This window comes from Orbicella franksi, chromosome 8, assembly GCF_964199315.1.
Source record: "Orbicella franksi chromosome 8, jaOrbFran1.1, whole genome shotgun sequence".
Taxonomy (NCBI): domain Eukaryota; kingdom Metazoa; phylum Cnidaria; class Anthozoa; order Scleractinia; family Merulinidae; genus Orbicella; species Orbicella franksi.
Window position 1 is genome coordinate 6217146 of NC_138152.1, and position 20295 is coordinate 6237440.

Below are 20295 nucleotides of genomic sequence, written 5' to 3' on the forward strand. Positions count from 1 at the left end.
AATTAGTGCAGTTTCGCGCGCATAATTAGGTCGACAAGCAGACTGATTTTTGTATAGTAGATTACACTTTAGCAAGTGTTTTTGATAAGTTACAGACACGGGTCGTTCTAGAGGTTTAGAAAGGATTAGCAGTACTGAGATGAGACGATAGTTTCTTCTGTCATTAGTGGAAGGTTTTTGGTGAAGTGCAGTGAGTTAAGCTTTAATTTTCAAAGGCGCTTGGGAAGGTTGCTGTTTTGGTACTGGTGTTGTATATGTCCAAAAAGCTTCTTTTAGTATGAGTACGAACACTGACACCATCTCGGCCAGTGGCTTTATGAGACGGGATATTATTTCAAGTCATTTTTAATTATCTTCTCTGTGTCACATTTAAAATTTTGAAGACATCTGTAACGGTCTCAAACGTGCTGTTGTTGATGAAACGGAGGAGCTGGTTATTCTTATCACGACGTGTAAAATTCGAGTTTATCATCTGTATTACTTATATATGCATAATAACAATTTCTCTCCAGATAATAAAAATCATTTACCTGGGCACCGGTATGTGTTACACGTCCTTGACTCTTTAGCTTGTCCCAGTCTGCTGCAGTCTTCTCCTCCGTTCGCAGGCAGGGGGTTGGTGCACGAACGATAACGATCTTGCTTTCCTCCATCACATGACCTGCTACACTGAGACCAATGAGACCACCGCGAGTAGCCGCCATGAACTGAGAAGAGACGTTTGAAAAGTTTAGTAGCTCGTTGCAGAAAAGACAAAGATAATAACACAGTGCGTCATGCAAATTAGTGCTTTCATTACTTTTTGACATGAAGCTTGTACCTGGGCACCGCTGAATGTTACAACTCTGTGTTTCTGCACGTGGTCCAAGGCTGGTACACCCTCGTCCTCCGTATGCTGGCCAAGGATTTGTGCAGGAACGGGAACGGTATTCCAATCCCGGACCACAAGACTGACTACAACGAGACCAACTAGACCACTTCGAGTAGCCACCGTGAACTGAAAAATAAGGTTAAAAAGATACATTAGCAGGGTAATCACGAGCAGTTAAGTGAGCCAGCGCAATCAAGTGGCACCAGAATGACATAATACAAACGAAGAAGAAGAGGAAGAAGAAGAAGAAAAAGACAAATAAGGGGTAGAAACTTATTTTATACAAAATTAAAACACATAATGCACAGAGTAGATGCTCACCCCAAATTAAATGAGTTGTTACATAGTTACGTTGTTATTTCTCTCATTTTCATAATTCTTTCACAGAAATATTAATTACCTGGACATTTACGCTTGTTACATTTTCTAATTTCTTTGTCTGCTCCCAGGCAGCTTCTTCCTTTGTTTGCTGGCGGAGGATTAGTACATGTACGAGAGCGATACTGAGTTCCTCATGGCCATCCACATGTTTTGCTACAGTGAGACCAGTAACTCCACCGCGTGTAGCCTCCGTGAATAGGAATATCTGACAACAATAGCGAAGTCTTATTTTATATCTGAGTGGAAAATACATATCCGTGAATGTGCTGGGACGACATGCTTCAACAAACTAAACAGTAGGTAAAGAACACAAAGAATGCTCCTAGCCCTAAGACCAAAAAAAATGCAGATCCCTCAACCAAACGTTGAGACTCCAGGCGGGAGTGCTTTTAAATTAAAATTTGAAGCGTCCTATTCCGAGAACCCTACTAAGGATTTAATCATTGGTTTTAAAAGTACCTCTTTCGTACTTGGTTTCCATGAGACTTTCACAGAACCTAAACAATTTTTTTTTTTTTTCTGAGACTTGTCATGAAATATAGTTGCTTAAGCAACCTGTTTTCTTTTTATAATCAATCACATGATCAATCAATCGATGGATCGATCGTTTGATTGTTTGTAAATAGAGCTTTTCGGGATCAATGAAACGAACTTTGAAACAGTTATTGTAAATGAACAACTAACTGGTTGGAGGCAGAACATGTGCCTACTTACAACTGTGCCAAGGAGCTGGACTCGAGATAACAAAATCGTATCAGCTCAGCTAATTTGAACCTGTGACCTACAGATGTCAAGTCCAGCGCTCTAACCTGATTCGACCACGTCGCCTGCCTATTTTACAACTGACCTTTCCTGCGATTTTTAATTTGATCTGTGGTAAATCTCGTCCATCTCTTCCTCCTTCTGTCGACATGACTGTTGTTTGTAAGGGGATCTTCTCTGGTTCCGTACAAAATCAACTTCAACGAAAATACGCGACCTATAATTTTGACAACAGCAAATTTAAAACGATTGGTTCTTGCTTGGTGTAGCTAAAAGGAAAATATTAAACTACAAAGAGCAACTAAGGTGTGAAAATATATCGAAATGAAATAACTATTACATGTACTTTTACTGTTAAAAACAACAACAAAATTTGAGCCAAACAACCAAACAGTAAGTGTACAAACAATTCTACGTTTCGACGACTACAGCGTGATAAAATTACCCTTGAAATTGTAGCTGCGAAAACATTTGCAATGTTACTTCACCTTCATTCACTTATTTTCTAAATCTATATTCTATTTTAATAAATAGTGTTACTCGTATACTTGAAAATGAATATTGTAAAACTTGTTGTGCTTACTGACTACGATATATAGGGGGCAACTGCTTTGAGTTGGCCTTTACATGTATATGCACCCAAGCTAACTCTCACAGACGTTTTGTGTGACGACGTTGATGTGATGTGATTAGTGACTTAGGATAGAGGGTTCGTAGTTTCGGAGGAAACCTAGAAGTATTAGTAACTGAAACAATTCCCGAGAATTCTACCAAAAGAACGACGTTTACTACTCAGCAACTTTAAGACCACAAAAGCGCTCAATGAACTTAATAGCGCGCTATAAAAGACGTAAAAAAAAAAGAAACGTTCTCTGGTAAAATTGTTTAAAGTTGTGAGCTTTCAACAGCCAGTCTGCTGTCTTCGACGGACAAAAATGAAATGATAAAATAGACCTAAAAATTTTGAATATAACAAGCAAATGGCATATATTAAATGAATACGTGGGAAAGAATGTGAGAATGCTAAGAGTGTAAAATTAGCGTTTGTTTAAAAGAATGTTGTTTGTCCCGGCAGAGGGCACGAATTGTTGACGGCCTCGACCGTTTTCGCTGTGTGCCAGGATTCCAGCGTCTTTCTAATGCGGCTGTTGCCTTTGTCAATTATCTCAGCATTGTTAAAGTCGATGGTATGATCAAAGGTCCAGGCATGTTTCTCTACATTGGAGCCTTTAGCACATTGTTTAGTATTTCTGATATGTTCTTTTCGCCTTGTACTGAACGATCTTTTTTTCGCGCATTCACAGAATCAAATGACAACTCGGTCCGTGTGAAGCTAGATTATTTCCTCTGAAAATGCAGAAAGACATTTGGAAACAAAAATAATGAGAGATCAAAAATTAGAAATTATAAATAAGTTTAATAATCTACGTGATAAACTTAAGTTATTTGAATTTCTGCCGTATCAGCTATCAGCTCGTAGAAATCTCGAGCTCGTAATCTAATTGTGACGGTGCCGTTTATTGGGCCGCTGCATTCCATTGCTCAAACATGTACGGTAAGAACTCAAGGTAATATAATGTAAACTGAGAATGTAGCTACGAAATAAATAGGTAGTAAGGTGATGAAGTAACGTGCTGAGCAAACCTGGGCATTTTCCACAAGTCTCCGCACAATTGCGTTGTACATACGAACTCATCTTACAGTAGATTTTCCAAGAGGTACACCGTTGGTCACTTTTAATATTTCGACAAGGATCGGTGTGGGCCACTATGTGCAATTGAAAAACAACAACAACAACAACAACAAAATAACAACAATCAAAAAACTAAGTAATCGGAAGTGCTATCAACGTTTACTGACAAGAGAAGAGAAAACAACTGTACATGTGCTTACGCCATTAAAACGATTATCCGCAGGGTTTAAGTAAAGAACTTTGTTTTTGGCTTTTATTTGCTAAATAATAATAATAAAAAACACGGATTACATAAAGTAGCAGGCTAATAATTTCAAAGGTACGAGAGGCTGTGTATAGCAAGAAAAAACTAATTACTCATGGGGGCCACACGTGACAGTCGCATTGAATAAGCGTCTGATGAAGACAGAGATCATCAATGATAATTAGGTATTTGTGCATTTAATTCGTTCGGAGATGGAGGAGAAGGAGAAGACCTATCCCTAAGCCTAATATCCGTCTGAAATATTAAAGTAAATAATGAAAGCTAATCGTCGATGCTTGTCACTTGAAACGAAAGAATAACAAAAAACACAACGTCCGAAATACAGCATAATTTTTTTTTATAATGCTCGTATATGTATCAGCAACAGTTTGATTTTTTTTAGTACAATTTGGGGAGAAACAATATAAAAACAGTCATCTGGTGTTGGACACATTTCAGAGGCACATGTCCGTGTTTCATGAGCTGGTCCCTTGCATTTTGTTCCATTGTTTCCTGGTCGTGGATTGGTGCATAATCGGTTTCGTTGTTGAGTTCCGCCACCACATGTGACGCTACATTCAGACCAGGGGGACCAGTTTGAAAAGCCTCCAGCAACTAAACAAAAAACACCAAACAAAAAATAATACCAACTGAATCATTGCGAGCTGGGGCCGTTTGATCCCGAGTCCCGCGCGCTAGGCATTACGTCTCCGCGCCTCCCACAGTAAACACCTTATACTCTTTGTTTCAATTTATATAAAGAAATATTCTATTCAGTAAACAGCAGCACACTCTGGAACGAAAAGGATGTAAATAGGAAGAAGAGAGGGGGTGAAGGTCATGAGACCAACATGACCAGAACTATCATGATATTAACAACTTTGGCGAGACTGCAACAAAGTTAACGTTTTTATGCAATGTCTTTGACTTTACATCACAGACTGAGGTTCTGTCATAATTCATAATTCATCAAGACTCGCTTTAGAGACACAGAGTTGAATAAACATACCCGGTAGACATGGCTGTAAATTACAGGCAGTACTATTAACACAATATTTTAAATCCGCAGCACGGCGAGAGATGGTCGTACAATTTGTGCGGTAACGATATTTACGCCCTCCACCGCACTTGACGTCGCAGTCGAACCAAGGTCCCCAAGGAGAAGTGTCTTCATTAACTAATAGGACAGGTGGGAAAGAAAAGAAATAACAATAATTCTTAAGTCGATTTTCTGCCCTGGGTCTTCGGTGGAACCCAGTAAGACAGGGCGCAATCGATCTTACGACCATAAAACGGATCAGTGAAAAAATTACACTCCTACGAATTCACACAAATTAAAGAAATACTGTATCGTTATAACAAATTCCATTTAGACAGCTAGAATCTGGCCAAAACTCAAAAGTTTTTGAAAGAAATGGGAAATTATATACTACCAGTTGTAATGAATAACTTGGATGTACAAGATAAAAAATTAATTAATTAAGTCAATATGAAATCATGACTTCAAAGGGTTATGGTTATGTTACACAATAAAGAGCTATAGTTTCTGATGAAAGGGCAATCATTGACATTATATGGAAAAAAAAATAGCAGCCAGGGGCAACTTCTAAAACGTCTGGTGCTCGGATCAGATTATTGTGGCTTTTCGGTGGCCGGCTTAACGGGGTCAGATGTAAACGGGGTCAAATTGTACATTGCGTGGAAAACATTTCGGACGATTTTACTGTACAGTATAAAACTTTTAAGTAGTTCCAAAGCTCTTACTTTCCTGCATCAGGCAGTGGCTGATCAAGACCTTGAGCTAGATCCGCCACCTTCAGGTAAACTCTAACTGAGACACTGGTTGAGATACGTAACGGCTTGATAGGATTTGTGTTATTTTCTCGTCATTGTATCTCTATAACCTTGAGGGTGCGGTAAAACTATCACCTTCACAGATGTTATTTTAGTCGAAACCGTGTTTTTTAGGCTTAAATTTCCTTTAGCCACGTTTCATCACAGTGTCCAAAATTTGCCCGAAATGAGACAAAAAGTGTCCGAAAATTAAACTTCTGAAATAAAACGTTCGAATTTTTTTTGCAAGAAATGTAGCACATTTTACCTTGTCTGGGTTTTCTGTCTTTCCTTGTGTTTCTTATTTTGATATTCCACTCTCCAACAGGGTTCTCTCCCCAGTAATGTAAGCTAGTCACCGTCCAGTTTGTAAAGTTTTTGAAGCCGGTGATACTGTCAATCACTCGCGGATAAAGAAGCCTGGACCGAGTTCCACTGGGTGATACAGAACTCATCTCCAGGTAGCCTCGGCGAGAAAAAGTTAGGTCGACCTGTACTTGCACGTGTTCCAAGTATCGGATACCGCAATTGTGTTCACTAACAGCTAAAGATAACTGCCTCGCTTCACTCCAAGGAATATACCGTGGATTGGAACTAGAAGAAGATTAAAGTACCACAGATTTCTCGGAAGAGTTCAATCCAAATACTGAATACTGGACACTGATTCCACAAGCAAATTGTAAAGGTGATACTTAAGAACGATTTGTAAAGTTTTTCTCTCCACTTTCCGCATATCTGCAGTGTGCTAATCTTCCAGCTGTTAACAAAATTTGCGAGGAGGGGGCGCATAAAGACAACAATAAAACCTTAAAAACTTGTGTTTAATCTCGGGTACAGGCATTAATGAACTTTCAAACAAACAAGGCCCGTAAGATGTAAAATGATTTTGTAGGCGAGTAGGCTTTCGGAATACAGGATAAGAAAAACAGGTCACGATTACCAACCCTGAGGTTTTGAGGTAGACTTCACAAGTCACCTGCTCGGGGACGGAAGTCCAGTTCTTCCCGTATTGAACCATTTTGTTGGCATCCATCAGTCCAAATCCAAAATGACTGCTAACTAAAATACAATAAAATTTACACGCGTTTCTCCGCAGCCTACAATTCGTATGGCATCTAGCTATCACAACTGCAAACATATGCTCGTTTCCCCACAGACACTACGGTACGTTAACGTGTACCATCACCCTTAACAAACGCATTATTTATTCATGAACAGAAGACTAACTGCATACGCGCCAAAGCTATTCGTGGTACGTAGTCACTATGTTATGCACAACCCCATGCAATTTATAATCTTGGTCGACACGGGTCGTACCGTGCAACAATTTAATCCTGGCGGCCTTTACATTTATGCTAAGGATTTATCGCTTTAATATTGTTTGCCCGGCCTGATGTGCATAAAATGATAAAAAATGTTATGAGTGTCCTGGTTTCAATGCGTTAAGATGGTCATATACATATAACTTGACCAATCCCGGCATTTGCTTGCCACTGAAGCTGCAAATTCGTATTCACCTGACTTACAAAAACATTTTATAGTAGGTAATTTGGTAGCCCATAGGAAATCCCTGGTTGATATGTTTCTGTATTGTCGCACATTGATAGGTTGAGGACAGGATGAGATGAACTAAATCCCAGTCATTCAATTCTAAATTTTTCATTTTTTTTTTCAATTTTAATGTTAGAAATTGACATTTTGCATGCAGTAAGAATTTTTCTGGTGACATTGAGTAGCTTAAATAATATTTTAGAAAAAAAAAATGCATCAACATTTACCCGAAAGGTTAGCTGCGTTTGCTCTCCAGGTAGGGGTGGGGCGTCTGATGCTTCTCCCCATCATGTTTTGAGGAGCCAGGGGCTTGGAACTTCTGGCAATTAAGTGCTGGACATCCCGCCATGTCAGGTCTGGACTGAAAAGAGACAACACATACTATTAAAAAAAAAAAAACCTCGACTACTGGAGGCTCGGAAGCGAGAAGGAGGGCAATGAAAGCACGTTTGATGAGAGGACAGAAAATGAAACGAAAACGTTGAGGGGCTCAATTTTGAAAAGAAAAATAATTTCCATTTAACTGCCATTTAAATGTCATAAGGCATGAAAATTTATTTGAAATTTCGAATGAACTTGCTAGAACTTGAATTGATTTAATTTTCAAGATCTGAAGTGAAGATAGTACAGCGAACTTTCGTGGGTAAGTTTTACGCAGCCAAGCTAAATTTGGCGAAAGTTCGCATCATTACAAACAATAAGCTTCCTAATTTCAGATGAAATTTTCTGAATTTTAGGAGATAGACGATAATAAATTGACAGGAATGAATAACAAAGATTCCTTAATATTGTCAAAATGTAAATAATATTGGGGGTTCTGTAGATTGGGCAAATTCACGACTACAACTGCCATTACTTTGCTTCAAGCGCCAAAGCAATTATCCCAGAAGCCATTGCAGTAGAAGCAGACGTTCCTGAGAATTCCTCGGTGCACTGGCGGCGACCTATTGTGGTTATCTATGGATCAGATGAAAATTGTGAGATGATGTAAACCATGAACCTCAATAGAGTGAGAAAAACTATATATTATGGGTTTAACTTTCTATTTCTGTTTGGTATTGCAGTACAGAGATAGTGCTGCTTGCCCGTGCCACGCTCTCTCGAGATATCCAAAACCAGCTGAAAATCATTTTTTTGCCAGCATTAACGAATCTACTAGCCTAAGCTGAAACAAAAGGTTGGTGTCTGTACCTCTTATGAGAAGTTATACCAAGGGCTACTTACCTGTGAATGCTAAGCGAGAACTGAAATTTCTTATGGGTAAACGTAGCCCAACAAAAGAAAACAAAACAAAACAAAACAAAAACAAAAACAAAAAACACAAAACAAACAAACAAAAAAAAACATTAATAAAACAACAACCATGCAATGGTCATGAAAGCCCTCCGTCGCAAATCTTCAATCTTCAATCTCGCCTACACTTTTTCCCAACTCACTTAAATGCTTCTAGACAATGATCTAGGCTACAAATAAAGAATATTTTTAATATAGTGCAGCCAACTGATAGTTTCTAATGAAATAATTTAAAAATAGCTCACCATAGGGGCTTTATCCTTTCCATTTGTAAACATGTCTTGTCCGTACGTCACAGCCATGATGGCTGCACACTGCTCAGTGTATGCTGGTACCGAGCCATCCCAGTTCACGGCAGAGATGGCGATTGTGTAAATGCTGTTGACGTATCCACTGAATGCGCAACTGTCGCCTGGGATTCCACCATTTCCAGCCGCGAAAACAAAGATAGATCCTTTGTTGTTGCGACCCTTAATAAGATAACAATTCATTAGAGGGCGACTCTGAATTAGGTTTAGATATTATTTTCTCTTTTAAACCTAGTTAACATGGGCCTTTGTTTGTTTGTTTGTTTTTTTTGTTCCTGGGCCTGGGGGAAGAACGAGCTCTTTGAACCCAAAACCGCATGTATTTTCACATTTACTCACTCCTTATTGGTCAAACCTATATGGCATGAATAGCATGTAAAGCATATTAACAACTTTAGAAATAACATGTCAATCATAACGGTATACCCCGTCTTAATGACTTAACATACTAGTTATATTTACAACTGTAAAGATTTTATCGCCAAATCAGTTATCTTATTAAGCCATGAATCTTCACTTAAAAAGCAAAAACAAAACAAAAAAACCACTTCATTTCGATCACATGACCAAACCGTCTCTCCAAATTGTTTCCTGGTAATTGTTGAGAATCACAAAGTTTGACAACTACGCCCCCCGGAAGGAGGCAACAGGTTTAAAAGAGTGCTGTTGAGCATATAGGGCTGGGTGACACATACCAGTCGTGTTCCTTGTTCCAGAACCTTCGTCAATAGAGGGCCAGGTCCCTCTACTTGCCAACCCATGTCCCCAGGCCCCCAGCTGTTTGAGTAGATGTCAATTAAGTTCTTTTTATGGCTTAGTGCCCTTGCCTCTAATTGGTCGGTTGATTTGATGTTGTCGTCGTATATTCGAATACCTATCGAATGAAAATGACAAAGGTATTGGCAATTACAGTTTGGAGGTTTAATTACTCGAAAAGGTTCTTATACTACTGATCAAGGCTCTTTCCAAGTTGTAGCGAGGCTTCTTCTGTCGATTTCCTGGGATGATGCATGTATTGAAAATATTCGTTTATTTCAGTTATCACGGTGTGCCCAATTAACGCGACAGTGATAAATACCTGGACACTTGAAGTGACTTATTTCTTTCATTTTATGAAAATTTTTGAAGTCGCCTGAGGGCTTCTGAAGATGTTCGAAAGTTATTGGAAAGTGAGCAGGAATTCCTGGTATTTTGCGGAAGCAAAGTTTACAGGAGATCATGATATGCCTTGAGGTCACTTATTATATGTAACGAAACTTGCATAATTGCATAATTCATCGTAAAGGTAAGGTCGACAGACGTTTAGCATTGAAAGAGTCGGTGCGAAACGAGGAAGAAGTCCTTACTTGCAATTTGCGCATCAAACGCAATACCATCGCCACAGTTGTTGTTTTTTCCTCCAGCAATGATTCCTGCACAACTTGTACCATGGCTAAAGTTATTTGATAACAAAAAAGAACCTATTAAAACTTTGAAGGTATTAGAATTAAATTATGAGAATATTTAATCCTTGACCAATGGGGAAGCCCGATTCGACTCCTACACATATCCGGGAATCATTGTAATAGTAAATATCTAGAACAGACGAAACAACACATAACCTACCTCCCAGGGCTATAAGACCTACTTATATTCCGGTCCCTCAAAAAGTCATAACTTGAGGATACGTCCTGTTAGGAGAAAATCAACAATTCCACCAATAGCCTCCGATAAGACATTTCCCATTTCCAACCGTTGGGACAACGGAAATGTCTAGGCGCAGGCCAACCTGAAAACAATTTTATTTATACTTACAAACAAAAATCAGGTTTTTAATACAAGAACGCAATCATTGATCCTTTGCTAATTGGATAAAAAATAAAAATAAAATGCATATCTGCAATTCAAGAGGAGACAAGGAAGTATAGTTCCGACAAGGATGGGTTCTATCCCACCTTCTTTGAATAAGCCACTTTCGATATATCAAAATGCAGCTTGATAATGAGACCTAGAGGACATAAACAAAAGAAATGGATAAACATGTGATTCAATTTCCTTTGTTTGTGTCCTCTGAGCTTCACTGCCAAGTTGAATTTTAATGTATCGAAAACGGTCTATTCCTAGTGCATGTTGTCATTATTTGGGAATGAAACGCCTTCGCCCAGGAGTATTAACTGATTCGAAGGAATTGCTATGACAATAATTTATGATAAACGCTATGAAGTTGTAATAATTAATAAAATACTTACAAAGTTCGATACTAAGTCAGGATGGTTCAAGTTGACTCCATCGTCCACCACAGCCACTAGAACTCCTTTTCCCGTATAATTAGCTTGCCATGCTGACTCGACATTCATTGAAATGGCTGTGTCCTTCTGTAAATTAAGCACTAACCCCCTTAAGAATCAGAAAGAGACCGAAAATGTTTCCGCCCTAAAAACGACTCCACTCGCGAAACTACTTTGCTTACTTCAGATTAAAATTCATTTAAGTATTAAATCTCTATAAAAACCAGAAGAGCGTTTATTACTTGTTCTGCAAAGAGAGGATTGCGGACTAACACTCGTGGTTTGGGCAATATTGGACAGTACATGTACATGATGAATTCGGGTTTCTATGGAGACTGGTTTTAATATTGTAAACATTTCATGCATCACAGCGCGCACAGAAAACTCATTTATTTTTCTCGGTTTTTGAGGTAAACGGCAACAGTGTCCTGGGAGCATATGAGCGTGACATAATGGCATCCTGACGTCATGAGACATCCAAAAGGGAACACCTCAGATCCCAGCTGCAGCCTGCTGTCAATCTTCTGTGTGTTCGCAGGGAAGAGACTGGGGAGACTGGGGAGACTATACGTGTAAACTGGGTACTCATTACGTACTTACCAAGTACCACTGCCAATCTCGATAGTTCCCTGACCTTTGGTTATTTCTTCTTACCTTATGAAAATAAATAAATAAATAAATAGATAAATAAATAAAAGAAAAAACAACAACAACCAAATGAGTTCAAAAGGTAAAATTAAAACCAGGACGTTTTTCTTTCAAATGTGGGAAGACAAACTCCTCATGAACAAAGTTGAAGGGAAATGTAATCCTTTTTTTTAAAATTATATCTTGACTGATTCCAGGAGTAAAATTCGTTCCTTACTAATGATGTATCAGTAGTTGGAAAATAAACATAGGATTGCACGCATTACTGGCAAACTTATAAAACATAAATATTTCAAAAAAGAAATTTTTGGACAGGAAAAAAATTTCATCTGATCAGTCGTTTTACTGACAATATCATGATGCTGAGAGAAAATTATTTATTTATTTATTTATTTTATTTTGATTCAAGTTCCGTCGTGAAAAAAATCATTAATTCTCCTCCGGAACGCAAGTTTTTAGATTTCCTTATTCCAAAGAAATGTGATTATTGCACTATCAGATCAGCTGCTCTGACTTGTCTTATAGCTGCGTTTTCATTATTTCTCGACTAAAATTTGATATTTAGGTCAATACAGACACTAAGAGGACCTCAATAAGTATGTTATACTGTTGCGAATACCAAAACTCAACAGGCCGTTCTTCGCAAACTTCACAAGTTTATTTTACGATCACAAGGTTGGCTTTCCTCTCTCGCTCTGACTGTGTACTTGTACTAAAAAGACTCAACACACGGCACTCCTTAAAACTTAGAGAAACCTAATTTGATTGGCTTACAACCTTTTCTAAACAGTTTCTTTGATCACGGAATATTACCTGACACGCAAGATTACCTGAAACGCGTTTACAATCTGGTGTTAAAGTGCCACTGAAACGAAATTTTCGTACTCTCTTTTATTAGCCCAATTTGTAGTTTCAAACGTGCTTAAAATAATGGCGAACTTTATTTCTGTCAAATCCTAACGGAAAGTGCTTTTGTTAGCAACTGAAATCGACTGTGTCCGGGCTCTGGAACCGAGTTTAAGGACCTTGTGACGTCACTGGTTGTATTCACGCAAGAAGCGCTATAGATTCTCTCTTGTTTTCACTTGATTTATTCAAGTTTATTCTTCATATTGTCGATACCTGCTAGTTTTCTACCTTGTAATTTCTGTCCAGTCTTGACAGGAAATACATATCATGAACGTTGGAGGGCGCCAAAGAGTGTAGATTCACCAAAATAAATGCTACAGATTAGAACAGCTCAGTTACTTTTCGAACATCTTGAGTGCTCGATTGGAGAGTGTGGCAATTTTTATATCACGTCCTAAAGCCTAAACACGATACTTCGTCGTCTGTTTTCAGCCTGGTTCTGACATTTGGATTCTCACGTTTATCTAAGTTCTATTAACAAGGTTCGAATATATCCTCGGCAACTTGACTGCAGTAAAAGCCGCAAGCGCATCAGCTATCCGCACAATCACGAAGTTATTAACGGTCCACAAGCTTTGACTCGAGTACTTCTTTGCACACAGAGGGCATCTTTTTATGATACTAATAAGTGAGAGTTCTTGTGGTAGACAAAATGTACCTTTGAAAATTGTGATCCGCAGCAGGGTTTGCTTTATCGCCGCATACGTATCAGTGTAAACAAAGCGGGAATTTCGCTTCTCTTTTACACGTATCTCCCAATTGCAATATTTCACGGTCGATGGATTACTTTGAGTTCTTTAGCACATACTTATGTCTATGATCTTCATTTAATAGTATCCAAATTCAAAGCAATTCGTTAAAACGTCACTAGTTTACACTCCTTTCGAAGGTCACCTTTCGCCGCCGACATTGTCACTCTTTCTCTCGTTTCCTGAAAACATACCTGTAGGGTCATGGCAGCTTAGTTTACCTTTATAGTTTAAATTCGCTCCCTCATATAAAAGAAGAGGGTTTCTTAAATTGTTGCTGTTTTGATAACTTGTAGCATGTAGCAGATACAACTGAACTAAAGGTCACTGTAGCACAATCTCGTCCGCGGTGAAACTCACAAAGCGTCCGGTTTCCTCGAAGCGAAGCGACTCGAAACTCGAAGCTTTGCTGCTGCGATTCGTGCAGCAGTAGTCCGGATAATATTTTCAACAGCTGCTTTCTCTTGTTTTCATGTCTTTTTTACTTTATAAGTGTAGATATTGTTTAATTGAGTGGTGGCCATTTCACCAAGAGTCCCGATCATTTTGCAATCTAAGAACTCCCACTCGTTTGCTTGCTTACATGAAATATCCTGCAAATATCCAATTAAATAGACTGAAAAGCCCCAGGATCGACTCTCCACCTCTTCATGTCTAAGGCTACTGTTATTACCTTCTTTACAGCTCTGAGATGTCCTTAAGATGTTTTTTGGGGTGCTTCGAATAGTATTCTCTTCTTCCATAATCACTCTAAATTTTCAGCGCGGCATGAGAGTAATACAACCAGTGACGTCACTAGGCTGTTTTGGCCGCGCCAAGATGGCCGCCAATTTTGGGCTTAACCAGCCCACTTCGAACGGCTGAAAAAGCAGTTTTTGCTTACTGTATGCGAAAAAAAAAGTCTGCAGTGTTTCCAAGTAAGGTTGAAACTTTATTACTAAGCAAAAATCTCACATACGAAAATTTCGTTTCAGTGGCACTTTAATTAACTGGTAATCATCGACTGAACTAATTGAGACTGTCAGGCACGTGCTTCCGATTTCTATTATTCCTAGATTCCCTGAATCACGCAACTTAAAAATAGGATAAACTGTCACACAATTAAATTGGAACTTTTATGACAATACTATACTGATAAAAGTAAAAGTATAATTTGTATGGAAAAACCAAGAAGCAAAATGAAACAAGTCTATGCGAAGACCAATATGCTAGGGTTATTGCAAAAATTATATACTGTAGACTGAGGCCATTTAAACAGTCAGTGTAATTGATTTTCAAATGAATGCCCTCAAATTTTATCCAACGCCGAATTAAACCGATTAACCTTCATCGCTTCATCGAGTAATGTAGTCGTGTCACACAAGATCTTGACAAACTAGATAAGAACACGGCATGCAGTTGAAAAACTTTTTTTCGTTTGGGCGAGAACAAAGTGTGTTGGCTTAGCGAGGGACGGGTGTCCGTATTATTAGCGCGCTATGTTTAGAGGAAATAATACCAGACACTTAGTGTCCAAAATGAGTGGCTCTGGGGTTGCCATTAAATCATGTTCGAGAATAGGTACTCGGCAGTCCTCAGTTCTGATGTAATTATATCGCCTCATACAGCTTAATTAGTGGCAGAATATGCAAAAGAAGCTTAACAACATCGCTTTTTCTACATTTAAAAAATTATTACATACTCACCCTTTTAGGTGCATAAAGATCCTTGTTATTTTGTCCTTCTGTCATCTTTGTCGCACTAATAGAGGACACTATAGCGTATACCATTAATGCAGTGGTAACACAATTCATGGTAAGTCGTGTTTACAGACTGCAACAATACAAAGAACATATTTTCCTAATAGGCTATGACAACAACAAGTGCTATCGTATATAGTGCAGCTGAACACTCACTGTTAACCATTGTCCAATTTACCTTGCAACCAAATGTATCGGTCCCTTCTTTTTGTTGCTCTTTAGCGCAATCAAATGTTATAGGACGTAATCCTGCAGCTTGAAGACTTTTAAAACTGAAGTCGGGAAGCTATCTGAAAATTTGTTTCCTTTCTGAGAGCTTCTGAACTTTGCCCAAAAAACAAGGAAGATAAATATTTAGCAGGAGAGGAAAACTCGACACTGTGATTCAGCTAGGACTTCCTGTAGATGCGCTTGCCACAGCGTCGGGTCAAATAAAAATATAAGAAATTAAAAGATCAAAGGAAACCTCAGTGTTTATTTAATGGGCGCTTGCCAAACAATTGAAAGTTCTCTCAACAGTTGTAACTGATACAAAAAAAAAAAAAAAAAATGGTTACGAAAACTTTCTTCATAGTTCCACATTAAAAAAAAGTGCATTTGATTATATGTCGTGAGTTTTGAAGTTATGACGTTTTCGTCCTTCCCGCTTTTAGCCGAGTACTGAAAATATATAAAAGAATGGAGATAAAATATGAAGACCGGAAATAAAAACTTAGTTTCAGTTACATGTATTTTAGATCTGTATACGAAGCCTGGCTCTCTTTAATGGTTGATTTTCAATAGCGAGAAGGCGTATTTAGCCATAAGTTTATGCTATTGTCGGTATATGTCGGTCAGTGACAACCAGTTTTGATAAAATTTGTGCGGTCATGATGTAATTGTCGAGCTAGACACATTTTTACAATTTAGAAATACCTGGGCAATATTATACATGACTGTGGCTTTTATGCCTTTAAGTGAACCGATAGGCCCTAACCTGCGGAAGCTACAGCCTGAAACGAAGGAAGTCATTCAAGTCAGGTTTCTGATTTAAACGGTCGCACTTGTTCAAAGGTTTTAATTCAGAGGTAATTGGTATGGCATAGACATTCCCAAATGATGCCGAAAGAAAACTGATGAAATTATCTGACTTTTCCTGTTTCCACGCGGTTGCCTCAGCAGAAGGAAGAAACGAAAAAGATGTCGCTTTCAACAAGTTTGTGTGACTGTATTTTGAGAACACACACACACACACACACACACACAAAAAGAAAAAAAAAAAGAAAAAAAAAAATGCTGAAGGAACTAAAACAACATGATACTGTAAGATGAATATATTGTTTGACAACCCTTCAGTGGAATGCGATAGTTCAGCCGGCACGACAAATAAGTCTTACAGCCTGTGCAAAGATCATTAACTCAGCTTACCTACTGGAAGGACCAATATCCGTTTAGGCTGACCCGCGCTGATTCATATTTTTCCAGGCGAAAGAAACCAAGAACCAAGAGAGTATCAAGGAAATAATTCATCACTCGATCCGTTTTGCAACGAAACAGAAAAACAACACAAAGAACAAAATTTTCTGATAGGCAATGACATACAACCATAAATAGATAGTTATACTGTATAGTTGCTCACTGACTGTTAACCATGGTCCTATTTACCTTGCAACCGCATGTCGAGGTCGGACGCCTTTTGTTGCCTTCCTCTTAAGCGCAACTCAAAGGCTTTTTGAAAATGAAATCAGGAACCTAGCTTATAGTTGAAAATTTGTTCCCTTTTCTGAACTTAGCTTTGCTCAAAAAGCACGGAAGATAAATGTTTAGCGGGAAAGGAAAGCTCGACTCTGTGATTCAGCTAGGACTTCCTGTAGACGCGATTGCCACAGCGACGGGTCAAGTCAAAGTATACATGTAAGTCATTAAAAGATCTAAGGAAATCTGTCAAATTGACGGGCAGTTATAACGGATACAAACATTTTGTTTACGAAAACGTCCTTCATAGTGCCACTTTTAAAAAGTGCATTTGATCATATGTTGTGAGAAAGTTTTTCCTGTTGCCACTGTTTGCCGAGTACTGAAACTATCTTAAAGAATGGATAATAGAATGTATAGAAAATATGACGGGGATAAATATAAACTTAATTTCCGCCACAAGTGTTTAAGGTCGGTATACCAAGCCTAGGCATAATTAGCCATAAGTTTATGCTTTTGCCGGTATATGTCAGTCAGAGACAGCCAGTTTCGATAAAATTTGTGCGGTCATGATGATGTCGAGCTCGACACGTTTTTTTTAACAATCTGGGCAGTATTATAGATAACTGTGGCTTTTGTGGCTTTTGGTGAACAGATAAGCTTTAGCGGAAGCTACAGCCTGAAAGGAAAAAGTCATCCAGGTCAGGTTTCTAATTTTCACGGTCGCACTTGTTTAAAGATTGAGAGGGAGTAGACGCTCCCAAATGATGCCGAAAGAAAACTGATAAAATCATCTGACTATTCTCGCTTCCAAGCGGTGGGTTCAGTAGTGAAGCAAGAAAAGAAAAACAAATGTCACTTTCAACAAATCGAGTTGGAAGTTTGTGTGACAGTATTTTGAGAACAAAAAAAAACTGAAGGAACTAAAAGAACATGATATTATAAGATGAATGCAGTACTTGACAACCCTTCAGTGGAACGCGATAGTTCAGCCGGCACGACAAATTAGTCTTACAGCCTGTGCAAAGATCCTTAATCTCAGCTTACCTACTGGAAGGACGAATATCCGTTTAGGCTGGCTGCTGATTCATATTTTTCCAGACGAGAGAAACCAAGAACCAAGACAGTATCACGGAAATAATTCATCACTCGATCCGGTTTATTTATTCTTATAATCTGTCATCCCACTTGGTCACAAGAAGTTAATAAGATACCTGCCTGATCTAAGTAAGTTTGTCTGACGCAAAGTCCTCGTGAAATAAGGATAACAAACTAGGTTTCTTAAATACTGAGGGACACTCCATGATTATAAAGGCTGTATAGTCAACGTTATTAAAAACTGGATCATTGGAAAATGCAATTTGAAAGTTTTCAACTGCTTAGTCATCTTGTCCATGACCCATTGTAACATGCTTTACAAACTGTAAACGTGCGCGTGAATTTTTGGGGCGTTTTTATTTTATTTTTTTTAGCTTAGTTTTCTATATTTTGGGGACGTTTTTAATACAATAATTATTCTACTCTCGCTTGTTAGATGTGGGATAATCATAGTCAACTCGACGCTACGGGCGTCAATGCTTATCCATATCCAACGCGCGCTCGTGGAATAATTAATTCGGAAGCTTATAATAAACCCTTTTTTTCATTGTTCATGTCATCATCGATCAGCGTGGTTTTGAAAAAAAAATACGAATCATAGAAATGCGTCCTTCATTGCTTAGTAAATGAAACTCTTTATTTTTCTACACGCCCTGGGATGTTCACTACGAAAAAGTTGTTGCCGGGAGACAATATCATCGCAAAGGGCGCGTAGAGTTTATAAAGGTTGCCGGACTGCTCTTAATTATTCCTTCCTTCTCTCAATAACCGGGACAGGTTAAAAAAGAATCGACGTCAAGACTTAAATTTGAATTTCGAAATCAGACCAGAGTGTTTTCGTAATTATTTAGAGTTAAGATAAAAAAAACCAAAACAAAACAAAACAAAAAAATGTTGTTAAACAGAAGACAGTTCATAAACTGTGCAACTTGCGTATCGTATAAATAAGAAAGAACTTGGCCAGTACCCTGGCATAGTAACCTCACGTTTGGTCCGTAACCGTATATATTTTACTTATGAGTCTGTGTTTATATAGTAGCATACGCAGGAAATCACTGAGAAAGTATTTTAACGGGCAATACGTATGGCTTATAGCGTGAACAGTCAGGTCACAGAAGTAGATCCTCGATCATTAACTTGATATCTAGTAGTGAGCGGTTAAACACAACGCTTATAGCACTAAACTCCCTTTAACTGATTGGATGGATTCCTGGCATGTCTTCTCATTTTGCGTGTGAATCGACTACTTCTATTATGACTAAAATGTATTTAGATTGCATCTTTCTTTCTTCTCTACTCAAGTTTAGGTCAGTTATGCCTATATATACCTATATATAAATATATATATTGTTTTCTTTTATACCGAAGATGATGGGTTAATCCCGTTGCTGATTATAAATGCAGGTGTGAAAATTAATATGCACCGAGCAATTCGAAGTATATTCATATTATTTATTATGGTGATATTGCTCGAATTATGACTTCAATCAATCTTTCAAGTTGACCATTTTCAATATGATATTAAAATGAAACATTGACATCGTGGTTGCACGTATCTGATTCATGCGACCAAAACAGTGAAAGTGTGAGTCATGCAGCAGCTACTTAATTGCTTAAAGTGACTGGAAAATGAAACATTTTTGAAAAAAAGGACGTTCTTGAAGAGGCTGAGTCAAGAAATTCTGTGTCGACTCTTTATTTGGTACTGTTGCATGCATCGTCTGACGGTGATGAAGTCGATTATCTGTCACTCATATCATCAGTAAAAGGCACAGTTTTACTAATTTATTTCCTTTATTTAGGTGATATTAATCAAAAATCTCACTAAGACAGGAGAAAAAATAGGATCAAGCCTCTTTAACACGATTCATTAGTTTTTATTGACCTTTACATCTTTGAGTTCAGTCGTTCAATTTTACTGCAGTCATCATATTGTTTCATTTTTTTTTTTTTTTTTTTTTTTTGATCGCGATGTTTGTTTGGTTTCAAGCCAGGATTTCGGAAAACAAATAATTTTGTAAATCCTTTACTATAGAGATTTCACTGCTTAGTATCGTTACAAATTTTTCCCCGTCATTAGTATCATTTGAATTGTCCTAAGAGCTCGCTAAAACACTTCATCGCAAGAGAGTGAACATAAGTCTCCTTCGCAGCTTTTTCGATCAGGGCAACATGCGAAAGAAACTAGGCAAACATAGACTGCACCCCAAACTGCTCCAGTTATACAGTCTTTTATTTTATGCTCGTGAGACTCCTATGACTCTAAAAAGGATAA

General features: G+C 38.1%; 1 protein-coding gene across 1 annotated transcript in view; it reads right to left on the reverse strand.

Annotated features, from left to right (window-relative positions):
* Positions 1 to 15922, reverse strand: part of LOC145494110 (uncharacterized) — a 29039-nt gene extending 13117 nt beyond the window's left edge. The window contains exons 1-18 of the mRNA XM_081473580.1: positions 15427 to 15922; positions 15195 to 15321; positions 11804 to 11857; positions 11165 to 11290; positions 10542 to 10606; positions 10283 to 10368; positions 9632 to 9810; positions 8874 to 9098; positions 8192 to 8292; positions 7563 to 7696; positions 6729 to 6843; positions 6053 to 6378; positions 4961 to 5128; positions 4319 to 4566; positions 2100 to 2283; positions 1272 to 1382; positions 821 to 997; positions 531 to 707 (exon numbers count right to left, since the gene is read on the reverse strand). Of these exons, the coding sequence (XP_081329706.1) occupies positions 531 to 707; positions 821 to 997; positions 1272 to 1382; positions 2100 to 2283; positions 4319 to 4566; positions 4961 to 5128; positions 6053 to 6378; positions 6729 to 6843; positions 7563 to 7696; positions 8192 to 8292; positions 8874 to 9098; positions 9632 to 9810; positions 10283 to 10368; positions 10542 to 10606; positions 11165 to 11290; positions 11804 to 11857; positions 15195 to 15302 (2584 nt within the window). The 5' untranslated portion in view covers positions 15303 to 15321; positions 15427 to 15922. The remainder of the gene's footprint in view (positions 1 to 530; positions 708 to 820; positions 998 to 1271; positions 1383 to 2099; positions 2284 to 4318; positions 4567 to 4960; positions 5129 to 6052; positions 6379 to 6728; positions 6844 to 7562; positions 7697 to 8191; positions 8293 to 8873; positions 9099 to 9631; positions 9811 to 10282; positions 10369 to 10541; positions 10607 to 11164; positions 11291 to 11803; positions 11858 to 15194; positions 15322 to 15426) is intronic.
* Between the last annotated feature and the right edge of the window lie 4373 nt (positions 15923 to 20295).